Consider the following 14,421-nt stretch of genomic DNA (forward strand, 5'->3'; position numbering starts at 1 on the left):
AGGCTTGAAGCAAATCCATTTACACACACACATACACACTGCCCCACTATCTGTCACTGCTCTGATTTCATCTGTGACCTAGTTGTGGCTTCCAAAATTTTACATCACCATGGGGAAGCTCATCCTTGAAGATATTTAGCTTTCTTACATTTTACTTTATATAAAACCTTGGCTACATGTGAGGCTTCCCATTTATCTCAACATCTCCTCAGCACTGTGATTTTTTTAATTAGAAATTTCCGTTTGGCAGCTCAAGTATTCTGAAATAACAAGATATGCATCCCATTGAAGATGAGCTGTGAAAAATCTTAGTTGAAATTTGTTTAACCTACCACTGCCTCACTCATCAGAGATTCTAACTGTGAACTGAAAGACAAATCTCAATCATGTACAGTTGTTTTCATGGAGATTTGTGTACCACCCACTGAGAATGAGGGGCAATTATTTTTAATAATAGAGACAAAATTGGAAGGTGTTCCACTTACTAATTAAAAATCTTCCCTTGACTTAAATGTGTCCAAAAGAAATTCTGAACTATGATTTTATGCATTTTATCTCTAGCTGAAGACCAGGTTTATAACCTAATATAGTAGCAATGGGATATTTTAAAGACTAGACATGTCAATTTTTTTTTTTTTTTTGCGGTACGCGGGCCTCTCACTGTTGTGGCCTCTCCCGTTGTGGAGCACAGGCTCCGGACGCGCAGGCTCAGCGGCCATGGCTCACGGGCCCAGCCGCTCCGCGGCATGTGGGATCTTCCCAGACCGGGGCACAAAACTGCGTCCCCTGCATCAGCAGGTGGACTCTCAACCACTGCGCCACCAGGAAAGCCCTATGTCAAATATTTTTTAACTGACCTGCTAGAAGTATTCATTCTCACACCTCTTCCTTCTCATAGTTTCATAGGATTCCAACCTTAAGGGAAACTTCCACACATCACTTCCCAAGAACACACGTGAAGACACTCCAAGCCTTTTCCCTTGCTAACAATAATCCTGCAGTGGCGTTGTTTGTAATGAAGGAACCAGAAATCTCAACAGAATGCCTCACACATACATGTTTTCATTTAACAGAAAAGATGACCTCACAGGCTGGGTGTTCCACGGCTGAGACCCTAACTCAGGAGAAGGAACATCAGAGAATGATGGCAAAGCGTTCGAAAATCATCAAGGAGCTGTTACAGACAGAAAAAGACTATCTCAATGATCTAGACCTGTGCATTCGAGAAGTGGTTCAGCCCTTGAGAAACAAACAGGTAAATGCAACTTTGAGGGTCCCCCCTGCCGCCACCCATATCCTAAACAGGATCACCAGCACCATGAAATCGGCACTCAAGTGCATCAGGTACTCTCTGCCACAGCGACGGTGGAGTGATGGGCCTCCTCCCCTGAGGCCCTGGGTGTGAGCTAGCAGAGGCATCCTCAGACTCAGACTTCTGTCAACACAGGGACACCCAGAGTCAAGGAAACTGTATTCTAAACTATGGGGGAAAGGAAACTCAGTTTTTGCCATTTTGAAATTTCAATGTGTTCTTTCTTGGATTCCTGTGGAACTGCTAACAAAATGTGAGCAATGAGTTTTTAGCAGTTTAGGAACAACGCACTTAATTTGATCCAAAGAAGTCAAGGTTTCAGAAGAGAAAAATGTGGGGTTTTTTTTCTCCCCTACATTGAGAGCTCAATTAAACTTATGACTATTAACTAAGTAAAATTCAACACAGAAATTAACCTGAATGTAAGATAAAAAATTTCTCTTTGATAGGACTGTCCTCAGACAAAACTTGAGGTGTTTGTAAGTTAATCATTCTCCTCCTTTTTAATCAAGGCCTTTTCAGGGAATTTCTTTCAGGCAATTAGAGTAAAGATACAAGGATGTTTGTGTGTGTATATATATATGGTCACTAGAGCGGTAAGTGGTCCTCATATACAATTCAAACAATATACAAAAACCATAAACCATAAACAAAAACATAAAGTAAAAATGATCAGAAATTCCACTACTCAAAGATAATCGCTATTCACATGGTTGGGAACATCCTTTCAGACATCAGTTTGGATACTTACATATCAACACACACATATATATTTTTACATAAATGTAATCAGAACCACACATGCTACTTTGTAACATACTTGTTTCAATCAGCAGTCTGTTGGGTGTATCTTTTCATGGCCTCTAACACTTTGCAATGGTTTTCTACTGTTACTGATGCAGAGACACACATATTTTGGGTACCGTCACCTTATCTGCATAGAATAAATTCTTAGAAGTGGAATTGCTAGGTCAAAGGATATGCATATTTAGGATTTTGATAAAGATTGCCAACTGACAACCAAAAACTTGATACTGTTCTAATTTTCATTCCCATTAATATTGCTTGAGAGGGTGCTTCTCTGCAGCCTCTTTAAAGCTGAGCATTATTGGTTTTACAAACAACAATGAAGAGCAGGTGCCTTCGATTTCTTCTGACAAATACCTTCTTATATATTCATCAGCCATTTCTATTCGTTTAATCCCTATTCATATCCATGTCTGCCCTTTAAAAAAGTTATGGCTTGTCTTTTTCTTACTGTTTTATAAAACCTCTTTTTACATTAGGGATATTCTTTTTCAACCCCGCATGTTGAAGCTAATTTTCTCAGTTTGTCCTTTGCCTTCTAACCTTGATTAAGGTTAAAAAGTCAAAACCTTCTTTATGGTTTATTCGTTTGTTTTTGCCATGTTTAAGTGGTCGGATATATCCAACTTTGTGGATTCTGGGTTTGGCATCGTAACATGTACCCCATGATTATAAAAATATGGTGAGTCAATAGTTCCAGCATCAATTATTCAATCTTTCCCCAGTACTTACAACATCCAGAAGCAAAGTTTATATTTCTTAGCACAAGACTCTTCTCAGAAATAATAGAAAAAGTGTCTGGTCTACAAATCAGGGAAAACCAGTGTAGATCAAGGTGACCTTTGATATAAAAGGTTTTTTTTTCTTTGTTTGGTTTAGGACAATGTATAAAGAACAGTGACAAAGCAGGCTTGGCATATTTCCTCCTAGGGAGTCATCTTTAGTTTTCTTCCCTCATGACTTTTTATTAGGTACTTACTATTTGTTGGGTCCTGTTCCAAACACTTCATTAGTATTCTGATTTAATCCTCTTGCAGTTCTCAAGTTAGAAGGCAACTTTCTGAATCTGGAAATTTCTTAGTAATTCTGTAAAAGCAGGAATAACATTCATGGTCATGATAACAATTTGCTCTCAAGTTTCATTGCTAAATATATAAAAATATTTTTGGTGTGTTTTTCATTTAATATAAACTAGCTGCACTGATGCAACCTCTATTCTGGCAGATATCCAGAATAGAGATCTATAATTATTTGAATAATTATTATTCATAATTATTCAAATATTGATTTTAAATGCACGTGGCTTTAGACTCTACCACTATCTACCCTCCCTTACGGTACAGTCCTAACCAGTCACTCCTATCTTTGAAAAAATTTAAACCTAGCTCCATGTCTCCATAACTTCTCTCTCTCTCTACCTAATTTTGCCATCCATTTTTGGTAATTTCAACATTCAGGCAAATGATCGACGCAGCCTCCCAGCCTCTCACTCAGTTATTTGACTGGTTTATATCCAGCGATCTTTCCTCAACCCCATCTCAGCCACTTGTTCCAGGGCCACATCCTACAACCATCATTATCAATAACTTCACACCCTCAGAATCAGAATTCCAGGCTTACCGTTCTCTAACGCCCATGTCCTCTCTTTCAGCTCACTCCCGCTGCTATAGCCGACAATTTCCTGATGCCACCAGGACTTCCATCCTACTGAGCTCATCACTGCCTTTTCACGTGTTCATCAAGCCCACACCTGGTTTAGTTCCCATGGGTCCTTCATTTTAAAAATCACTCCTTGCAGATGAACTCAATTCCCTTTTCGCTCTCTTTCCATTTACTTGCCTGAAAACACCTGCCCTCCATGAAGTTCCATTTTCTGCCTACTTTCTACCTTTATCCATGCAGCTAAACCAATCTCTTAAAATTCATGACCATTTCCTTCAAGTGGGCCTCCCAGTAATGTCTCTGAAAGTATTCTTTCACATCTTTTTCTTGCTCCTCGCATCTCAAACACTCCCTCTTTTCTTTGAACTCTCAGCTAACACACTTTTCCATCATTTCATTGAGAAAATAGACACAGTAAGAAGGTTCACACACTTCCATCACCAAGTCTACCAAACTACCTGCATCTCTACCCATATAACCTGGCCAGAAAACTTCTCTACTAATGCAGGATTCTATCCCCTCAAGCTTACTCCAGAATTTTAGTCCTGACAGTGTCCTTTTTCTGTCCTGCATAATTGATTTTACTCTCCCTATTGGATCTTTCTCATCATTGTCTATCTTAAAAAACAAAAACACAAACTCTCTCTTGATCCTAAAAGAGTCGTCTATATTCTCTATCTTTATTTCTTTCTCTTTTTAAGTTGAATATGAAGTATTTAATATGTATAAAAGCAAAGGTGATTAAGACATGTTTCAAAATAAGCACAATTTACCAAAATTCTGTCCCTGTGATGAGTTAATGATCAATATAAAAAAGACTACATATATAAGAAAATACCTCCCTTTGAATTCATAATCCATTTTTGTATCAAATGGAATAAGATGTTTATTCAGAATGAAAAGCTTCTCAATTTTACACCGTCTACTACACTGGTGCGTTAAACTGGTGTCACCAATATACATGCCGTTGCTGAGCTGTACTCTTGTGTATGCTCTCTAATTTTTTTGTGTTTTCACTTTTGTTGTCTTTCTTAATTTTTGCTTCCTATGTAACTCTTAGGAGCAATTCTAAGAATTGGTGTTTCAGACCATGTAGAATAAAATGTTTCCATTATGGTGACATGTCGTTTATTTATTGGGCATGTTTAACTTTGGCTCTCAATACTTTGAATTACCGTTCTCGTAACTCTAACTCAGATTTCCTTTATTATGCTATTGAGATTGCTTATAGCTTCTTGATTTTTCACATCTGGCACTTCCCTTTGTTTAGTTATCTTTCAGTGCTCTCTGCCTTCCTCGTGGAATTTAACTTCAGTTCAGTAATCTGTATGTCCTCTCCACTAATGTTGTAATAGCAATCAGTGGGAGGTTTCTAAGGTCTCATGTCTGATCAACCTTTTCCCCACTTCTTAATGCTTTTAAGCTTTGGTTAAGTAAATAAATGCTCAGGAATTCAGATGATTCTTATAAACATTTATATGCGTGCTGAGGTAGTTAATTTATGCCACCAGTTCGTTAACTTTACCACCTTTTCATTGTTCATTAGGTTTTTCATGTCCTCCTTACCTCCTAAGCATTTCAGTACCATGGGCTTTGCACACAAGCCACCTGTCATCAGTTAGTGTCAAAATTTAGAAATTAACACATACAGTTTTCATGTTACCATGGAAATGGTCTGCAAACCGTGCTTAGCTAAACCAGAGGCAACATAATTAAATATTTTACATGTACAGGCTAGGCTGGAAGGGACTTTGGGATGTCATCTGATGGATGTCTTTTCTCTTGTTGAGAAGACTGTTTTTTCTGCGTTGTATTTCCTCCATGTCTTCTTTCTACGCAACTGATCCATGTCTTTTCAGTCCCAGAAGAAACAAGTCAGTTTATAAAAGTGAATACAGGAAGAAGGAAGTTGAAAACTGACAAAAGCACTGCTCTGAGTGAACTTGCATGAATGAATCAGGGTACAAATGAATGTCTGGACCCAGTGCTTGACCAACACCTGTTTTGTGATAATTGTAGTTATAAAACTTGACCTTAATTTCAAGGCTTTTCTATAAACAAAACTTCACCTAACTGAAAGCAAGGTCAAATCCAGCAGTTACATCTTCTTTAGTGACAGCATTGTGAGAGGTTTTGCAAAGAAGGCAAAAATTATCCACAACATTCAGTGTTGAGACATTTGGTGGGAAACTGGTACTATTATTTATTATCCAAATAGGGCTATAGAAGAGATTCTACATTTTTGGCAGTAAGTCAAACTAAATCAAAACCAGAGTAAATTAACCTAACCATGGAAAATGATTTTATGTGTAAGGAAAGGACCAAAAAGTGATTGAAAATAATAGAGAAATTTAAATACATGTTTTTACTTTTCTTAGTTTTTAATTATTGTTTTATTTGTAAAATTCACATAATACAAAAATACCAAAGATCTCAAGGACACGATAACATCTTATAGCTATTTAGTTTCCTTTTCTAGAGGCAAACACCATTACCAGCTTCTTTTTACCCCTCTAAGGGTATTCTATTTATGTATATATATATATATTTGAATTAGTCAATTTTCATCTATGTAATAAGAAAGTTATATGTATTTATTTTGGATTCACTCATATTTGATCTAATTGTGTGAATTATACTTGACATTTTGCGTTTTCTGAAAAAAGGGCAAATAATTTTGTACTGACAAGAGCTCAATTGGAATTTTCTGTTAAAATTTGGATACCCTTGGGCTTCCCTGGTGGTGCAGTGGTTGAGAGTCCGCCTGCCGATGCAGGGAACACGGGTTTGTGCCCCGGTCCGGGAAGATCCCACATGCCGCGGAGCGGCTAGGCGAGCCATGGCCGCTGAGCCTGCGCGTCCGGAGCCTGTGCTCCACAACGGGAGACACCACAACAGTGAGAGTCCCGCGTACCGCAAAAAAAAAAAAAAAAAAAAATTGGACACCCTTTACGGCAGCAATTTTGTAAGTAATTTTCATTAGAAAAAATATATAGAAGAAAATAATCACCTATAGCTTTACCACTTAGAAATAAGCACTATAAATATTTTGGTTTATTGTCTAGGTATATACAGATATACCCAAATATTTTGTGAAATTGTAATCATACCATAAATACCCTTATGGAACCTCTTCCCCCTGAGAAATATATTTACATGTTTTATTTTAAGCCATAAATAACAAAAAGTAATTTAAATGGAAAATACTTTATTTTCTTTATTGAGGGCCCATAAATTTGAGGAGAACAATATCAAGCTCTCTCTGTATGCAGAGCCCCTTGATGGAAAATGGTGCCCACAAGTATTATCATGCAAGTCTATGTGTCATGATGGCAACTGTTCTGTGTGATATATGTGACCTATAGTACACCGTATTGACATCCTACCAAAACCCTCTCCCTCAGTGTCCAAAGTGGGTGAGGGGAGGCCTGGAATAGGAGAACATGAAAGACAGGGAATTAGAGAGGACAAAACTTTAACTTGTTCTGTTTTTTTTTTTCCAAAGGGGCAAGGGAGGGAAGGGACCACAGGGCCCAGGGAATCAGTTTCCTGCTCCTGTCCCCTACTTGAGTGAAGTTGCTATAGCTTAAACTATGATATCAACCCTGATAGAGAAGCTTATGTGTGAGGAGAGAACACGGAGCAGATCAAAGTATCTCTGAAGGGGGACAAGGGAGAAGGAGGGTGTAAGTACATAATGATAATAAAAATACTGTTCAAATACTGTTCAAATAATGTCATGAAAATCTATATATAACAGAAAGATGGCCATGGCCCAATTGATGTCCTATGAATTTTAAGCTATAGTTACTACATTTTAGTTTAGTGAATGATTTTTATTTTCCTTAGGAGTTTGCTGTATTTTAAATGGCTCCCTACTCACCAGAATGAGTCCACTGCTGTCTTATATAAAGGGGACTCTAGCTTCAGCCCATGTTCTGGGAATTTCTCAGGCTTCCATTTTCTGCCTTTTCATCTGAGGTTCCTGGTTGGACATTCCTGGTGTCTGTCTTGACCCCTCAAATCTGGGTTCTACCTCAATATCCAGGGCCTGGCTGCCTTTCTACCTGAAAGCTGCTCCCAGGAGTTACACAAAGCACAGAGGCTGGGCAGCAGACCCTTTGGACAGCCTGCTTGTCTCACAATTTTAGTTTTGCTCCTTGGATGCACTCTCTGAGATTACTCTTAGTGCTGTCTGAATCGCCACCTTAATCCCCTCCCCAGCCCAGCTCTCAGACACCCACTTCTCCAAAAGAGGAATTCAGATAATGAAGTGAAATGAAACTTTGCCAATCTCACTGAACAAAGAACAGAATTACAGTCATGATAATTCACTGAAATACAAGATAAAAGAACCAAGGCAGAAGTATTTTATCTAGTAATTATTAAAATATACCCAGCTTTCATTTATAGATAGATAGGTAGATAAATTAGGTTTCTCAAAGCTATTTACTAAAACTTTGCCTGCATAACAAATAGAGGAAATCCTAGGTGAGCAAATATCTATTGTCATAAATCTTTAAGTGTCATAGGACTCCTGTCAAAATTGTCTTCTCTAGCTGTCACCTTCACTAAAAGACTTTTACTGTTGTCAGAAATAATAGTCATTCACTTTTGCTTAATAGGCAACCATGCAATTTTTACCCTCCTGTTTTTTCTATTACTGTACCCAGCTACTCTTTTTTTTTTAAGACTTAGAGCACTTTTAGATTCACAGCAAAGTTAAGGGGAGATGTTCCATATACTCCTTGGCCTCACACAGGTATAACCTCCCCCATTATCAACATCCCCCACCAGAGTGTTAGTTTCGTTACAACTGATGAACCTACATTGACACATTGTTATCACCCAAAGTCCAGAGTTCACATGATGGTTCATTTTTGTGTTGTCTATAAGTTTTGACAAATGTATAATGACACGTCATTATGGTATCGTGGAGGGTATTTTTACTGCCCTAAAAATCCTCTCTTATTCCCAGAATGTCATATAGTTGGAATCACACAGTATGTAGTCTTTTCAGATTGACTTCTTTCACTTAATAATGTGCATTTATGGTTCTTTCTTGTCTTTTTATGGCTTGATAGCTCATTTCCTTTTAGGGCTGAACAGTATTCCATTGTCTGGATGGACCACAGTTTATTTATTCATTCACCTACTGAAGGGCATCATGGTTGCTCCCAAGCTTTCACAATTATGAATAATGCTGCTACAAACAACAATGTGCAGGTTTTGTGTGGACATAAGTGTTCATTCCACTTGGGTGAAAACCAAGAAGCATGATTGCTGGATCATATGGTAATATGTTTAGCTTTGTAAGAAACCACCAAATTGTCTTTCAAAGTGGCTGTAATATTTTGCATTCCTGCCAGCAATGAATGAGAGTTTCTGTTGCATCACATCCTCACCAGCATTTGGTGTTGTCAGTGTTCTGGATTTTGGCCATTCTAATAGGTGTGTAATGGTGTCTCATTGCTTTAATTTGCATTTCCCCAGTGACATATGATGTGGAGCATCTTTTCATATGTTTATTTGTCATCCGTATATCTTCTCTGGTGAGGTGTCCATTAATATCTTTGGCCTATTTTTTAATTGGGTCGTTTGTTTTTCTATTATTGAGTTTTAAGTGTTCTTTGTATATTTAACAATCTTTTGCCAGATGTGTCTTTGAGAATATTTTTCCCATTCTGTGGCTTGTCTTCTCTTTCTCTTGATATTGTCTTGCATGGAGCAGAAGTTTTTCATTTTAATGAAGTCCAACTTATCAATTATTTCTTTCATGGATCACGCTTTTGTTGATGTACCTAAAAAGTCATTGCCATACTCAAGGTAATCTAGGTTTTTTCCTATCTTATCTTCTAGGTTTTTTTCTTAATAATTTTGCATTTTACATTTAGTTCTGTGATCCGTTTTGAGTTAATTTTGTGAAGGGTGTAAAGTCTGTATCTAGATTCATTTTTTTACACATGGATGTCCAGTTGTCCCAGCACCATTTGTTGAGAAAACTATCTTTGCTCCATTGTACTTCCTTTATTCCACTGTTAAAGGTAAGTTAACTATACTTGTGTGGATCTACTTCTGAGCTCTTCTATTAATCTATTTGTCCCTTTCCCAATACCAAACTGTCTTGATTACTGTAGCTTAATGGTAAGGCTTGAAGTCACGTATTATCAGTATTCCAACTTTGTTCTCTTTCAATATTGTGTTGGCTATTCTGGGTCTTTTGTCTCTTCATATAAACTATATAAACTTTAGAATCAGTTTATCAATATCCACAAAAGAACTGCTGGGATTTTGATTAGGATTGCATTGAATCTATAGATCAAGTTGGGAGGAACTGACGTCTTGACAATATTGAGTCTTGCTATCCATGAACATGGAATATCTTTCCATTTATTTAGTTCTTCTTTGATTTTGCTCATTAGAATTTTGAGCTTTCCTTAGATAGGTCTTGTACATATTTTGCTAGATTTATATCTAAATATTTCATTTTGGGGGATGCTAATGTAAATGGTGTTGTGTTAGTAATTTCAAATTCCACTTGTTCATTGCTGGTATGGAAAGCAATTAACTTTTGTCTATTAACCTTGTAAACTGCAACCTTGCAATAATCACTTAGTAGTTCCAGGAGGTTTTTTTTGTTGATTGTTTTGTATTTTCTACATAGAAAATAGTGTCATCTATGAGCAAAGACAGTTTTATGTCTTTCTTCCTAATCTGTATACCTTTTATTTCCTTTGTCTTATTGCATTAGCTAGAACTTCCAGTACAATGTTGAAAATGAGTGATGAGAGGGAACATCCTTGCCCTGTACCTGACCTTAGCAAATATGCTTCAGGTTTCTCACCCTTAAGTTAGCTGTAGGTTTTTTGTAGATATTCTTTGTCAAGTTGAGGAAATACCTCTCTATTCCTAGTTTATTGAGAGTATTTTTTTATCATGAATAGGCGTTGGATTTTGTCAAATGCTTTTTCTGTATCTATCATATGATCATGTGATTTTTTTCTTTTTTTAATCTGATGTGATGGATTACATTAATTGTTTTTTGAATGTTGACCTGTCACTGCATACCTGGGATAAATCCCACTTGGTCATAGTGTATAATTCTTTTTATACATTTTTAAATTTAATATGCTAATATTTTGTTGATGATTTTTGCATCTCTATTCATTAGAGATACTGGTCCATAGTTTTCTTTTCTTGTAATGTCATTGCCTGGTTTTGGTATTAGGATAGTTCTGGTCTCATAGACTCACTCAGCTACTCTTTCTGTCTCTGTTAACTTCCAAAATTTTCAGATTGTATTCTAGGCCTCAAATATATTCCACCTTAGTTCACTAAGCATAACTTCTTAAAATCAACTCTGTCTCCTCCATGAAATTGCTGTGAACTAAGTGGAATCAAGATGTTGATTTCTCACAGACATGTCTTATTTATGCAAGCAATCACCATACTCCATTCATAATATGTTCTATAATATCATATCAAAATTCAATGCACACATAGTCTTGCAAGATATTACAGTTGGAGGAACTTGTAAAGGGAACACAGGATCCCTCTAATTTTTATTTTTTACAACTGCATGTGAATTTACAATTATTTCAAAATAAAAAGTTTAATTTAAAATTATAATGCCCTTATTTTTTCTTTCTCTCTTCCTTTCTCTCCTTAACTATATTTAACTTTTAAATATACATGTAAAATTTTATATGCAAGAATGAAAACATTTCCTATGACTCTACCTTGTTTATTCTGCCAAACTTTCCAATTAATTATCTTTTTATTGTGATTTCAGGGAGGAAGAGACTACATTTTTAGTATAAGGATACACATTAAGTTGTTTAGAAGAAACTTTGTAGTATAAAATAATCTCCCAAGTATCTTGGCTCTTTCTCGTGCTATGCTTAGAATACCAGAAATCTTTCTGGATTGTAAAACAAATGGAGGAAAAAACCAACTAAGTCCCTCTCTCCACTTCCACCTCCTTCTCAATCTAGTCCTTTCCCCTGCAGAGTCCAGTAGCTCCTGTGGTCAAACTTCTCAGTAACAGGACTTCACAGAGTGAGTGCAGAGGTAAAAGCCAGGCTGATAATATGAAAACAAATGCTGCCCAGAAAGTCAGAAAGCACAGCACTTTATTTTAGTTGCTATATTAAATAAAAGTCTGGAAAACATCAAAGCAATTCCTGCTAACTATAATTGAGATGCTGGGAGTAATGACTCAGAAATGCACTTGAATTTCTGATTCTGCTTTGTACTGACTTTTCTGAGCTAATGTGCTGACTTTAAAATACTATACTCTTGCTGGAAATCTTCTTGAAACATTGACACATATATTCTTCAATCCTCTAAAAATACTGAATTTCATGGTTACTATGATCACATCACAATGAAGAATCCCATGATCTATATGGCCAGGTTAGAACTCCATGTTTTTTAAGATCAAAGACTTCATTTTCACTTTCTTCATGGAATCTCTACATTTATTACATAGTCTGAGCCATTGTTCCTCCATTATAAGGTCAAATAATTGATGTTACATTAGAAAAGTAAAAAAAAAGCAAACTCAATGAAATTTTCCTTACTTTTTAAAAAGTTTGTCAATCAGGTTGGAAAAGTCTATAGTTGTAGAACATTAAGTTTAAAAATAAAAATCACATCAGTAAATGGTACTGCCAAGCACAATGTCACTGTGTTAATATACAAGATGTAACTGACATTGAGTCATCACTGTTCATGTTCTGATTTTCCCTGGGAGGGACCTTTCTGCTTTGTCATCTTGGAAGACAGTTTGCTGTCAGATTGGATTCAGATTAAGTTGGGTATGGAAGTGATACATCAATATTCTAGTATGTGAAGCTTCTTTTTATAGGTAAGAAAATCTCTTATCTTTGCTTGTTCAGAAGGCCTCAGCTCAAAAAATAAGGGATTTTTAAAAATCCTTGAATTACAATTTTATGATGGAAACTCTCCCCCGTCTTGTTACATTTGTAAGCACTTTATAATCTCCATTTCAGGATGACTCTATTTTTCTTTAATTTTTATAATCTATAGTCCAGGTCAAAAAATGCTGGGCCAAGTTAGGAGATAAATGAATGCATTTTCCATTTCAGTGCAGGGGTTGGAAAGCTCAAAATTGAAAAAGAGAGATGTGATACACAAATCTGTTTTAATATCTAGGAAAGTCATCCCTTTAGCCTGGGTAACAAGATGGTGCTCATCATCTCACTTCTCAGAACTGAGATGCATAAACCATTATTTTAATCTGCTTTTATCTGTAAAAATAAGCAACAAAATTTCAGTAGCTGTGATTATTATAATGGTGCTATAAACCTCTCTAATGAAATGCCAGAGATGTGGGGCAACTTTACACATAGATGAACTAAGCATAGATGAACATTGCTGTGCATTTCAGTACAGGGCCATGAATCCTGGACTCCAAAGAATAAATACTAGGTAAGAAAGGAAGCATATATCGGGGAAACACATATTTATTAATAAGCACTTATTTAGGGCTCTTTAGATACAGAGAAGTCGTTGATTACATGAGTTAATTAATAATTAATTATATGCCATTTGGTGTACACAAAGACATGTGAGACTCATCCTTTGCCCTTAAAAGACTAAAAATCCCTAGTTAGAGGTGACAAGACCCATAGCTATGAAAAGATAACTTGTAATGCAAAGCAACAATTGATTAAGTGCAGACAATAAATGCGGTTGGAGTTCACAGAAGGGACAGATCACTTCCAGATAGATTACGCAATATTTCATGGAGAATTTAATATTTTAGTTGAATATGCAAATTAAAAGATTAAATGTTTGTCAAGTGCAAGGCCCTTTATTAAATTATTAAATAATTATTAAATTCTGCATGGAAATCATAGAAATTTATATCATGGTCCTGCCCTAAAAGAGTTTATAATATGGTCAAGAAAATGACTCATAAACACATAAAAAGCCAAGTAACAATCAAAGATACATTTCAAGGTGTTGCTAGAAATGATCACGACAGAAGGGAGTTTGTGATTAGTTATGCTAATTACTTATGCAGCAAATAATTGCTTTAGACATTAGCAGAAGGAGGCTCTCCTTTCTCAGACCTGTTACCAGCATTTGACAGAAAAACTTTCTCTTTCTGTGTCCTGGAACTGCACATAAACCCAGTTTGGCCCCTAGAATTCGAATGGCTCCTCCTCCATCTCCTTTGCTCGTTGATCCTAACCTGTAAACACTGAAATAGCTCAGGACTCAGTCTGTGGTCCTCTTCTTTCCTTTGTCTCCCTTCACTCTGAAGATCTGATCTGGTTTCATGCCTTTAAATCCCATCTACATGCTGATGGTTGACAAATTTGTACCTCCAGCCTGGACATTTTCCCTGAAGGCTTTCTTTGCTTGTATCCAGCTCCCCACTCAAACCTCTATGTAATTGTCTACAAGGCATCTCAAATTTAACATGTTAAAACAGAGTTCCTACTTTTCCCTTTAAAATTTGCTCCCCTTGCAGGCTTTCTCACCTCAGCTCTATTTTTTTTTAACATCTTTATTGGAGTATAATTGCTTTACAATGGTGTGTTAGTCTCTGCTTTATAACAAAGTGAATCAGTTATACATATACATATATCCCCATATTTCCTCCCTCT

At 36.5% G+C, this 14,421-nt stretch overlaps 1 protein-coding gene across 1 annotated transcript in view; it reads left to right on the forward strand.

Moving 5' to 3' along the window:
* ARHGEF38 (Rho guanine nucleotide exchange factor 38) overlaps window positions 1-14,421 on the forward strand; it is a 158,849-nt gene that overhangs the window by 38,930 nt on the left and 105,498 nt on the right. The window contains exon 2 of the mRNA XM_004269614.3: window positions 1,074-1,255. Coding sequence (XP_004269662.1) covers window positions 1,074-1,255 — 182 coding nt within the window. The remainder of the gene's footprint in view (window positions 1-1,073; window positions 1,256-14,421) is intronic.

Source organism: Orcinus orca, chromosome 4 (assembly GCF_937001465.1).
Source record: "Orcinus orca chromosome 4, mOrcOrc1.1, whole genome shotgun sequence".
Lineage (NCBI taxonomy): Eukaryota > Metazoa > Chordata > Mammalia > Artiodactyla > Delphinidae > Orcinus > Orcinus orca.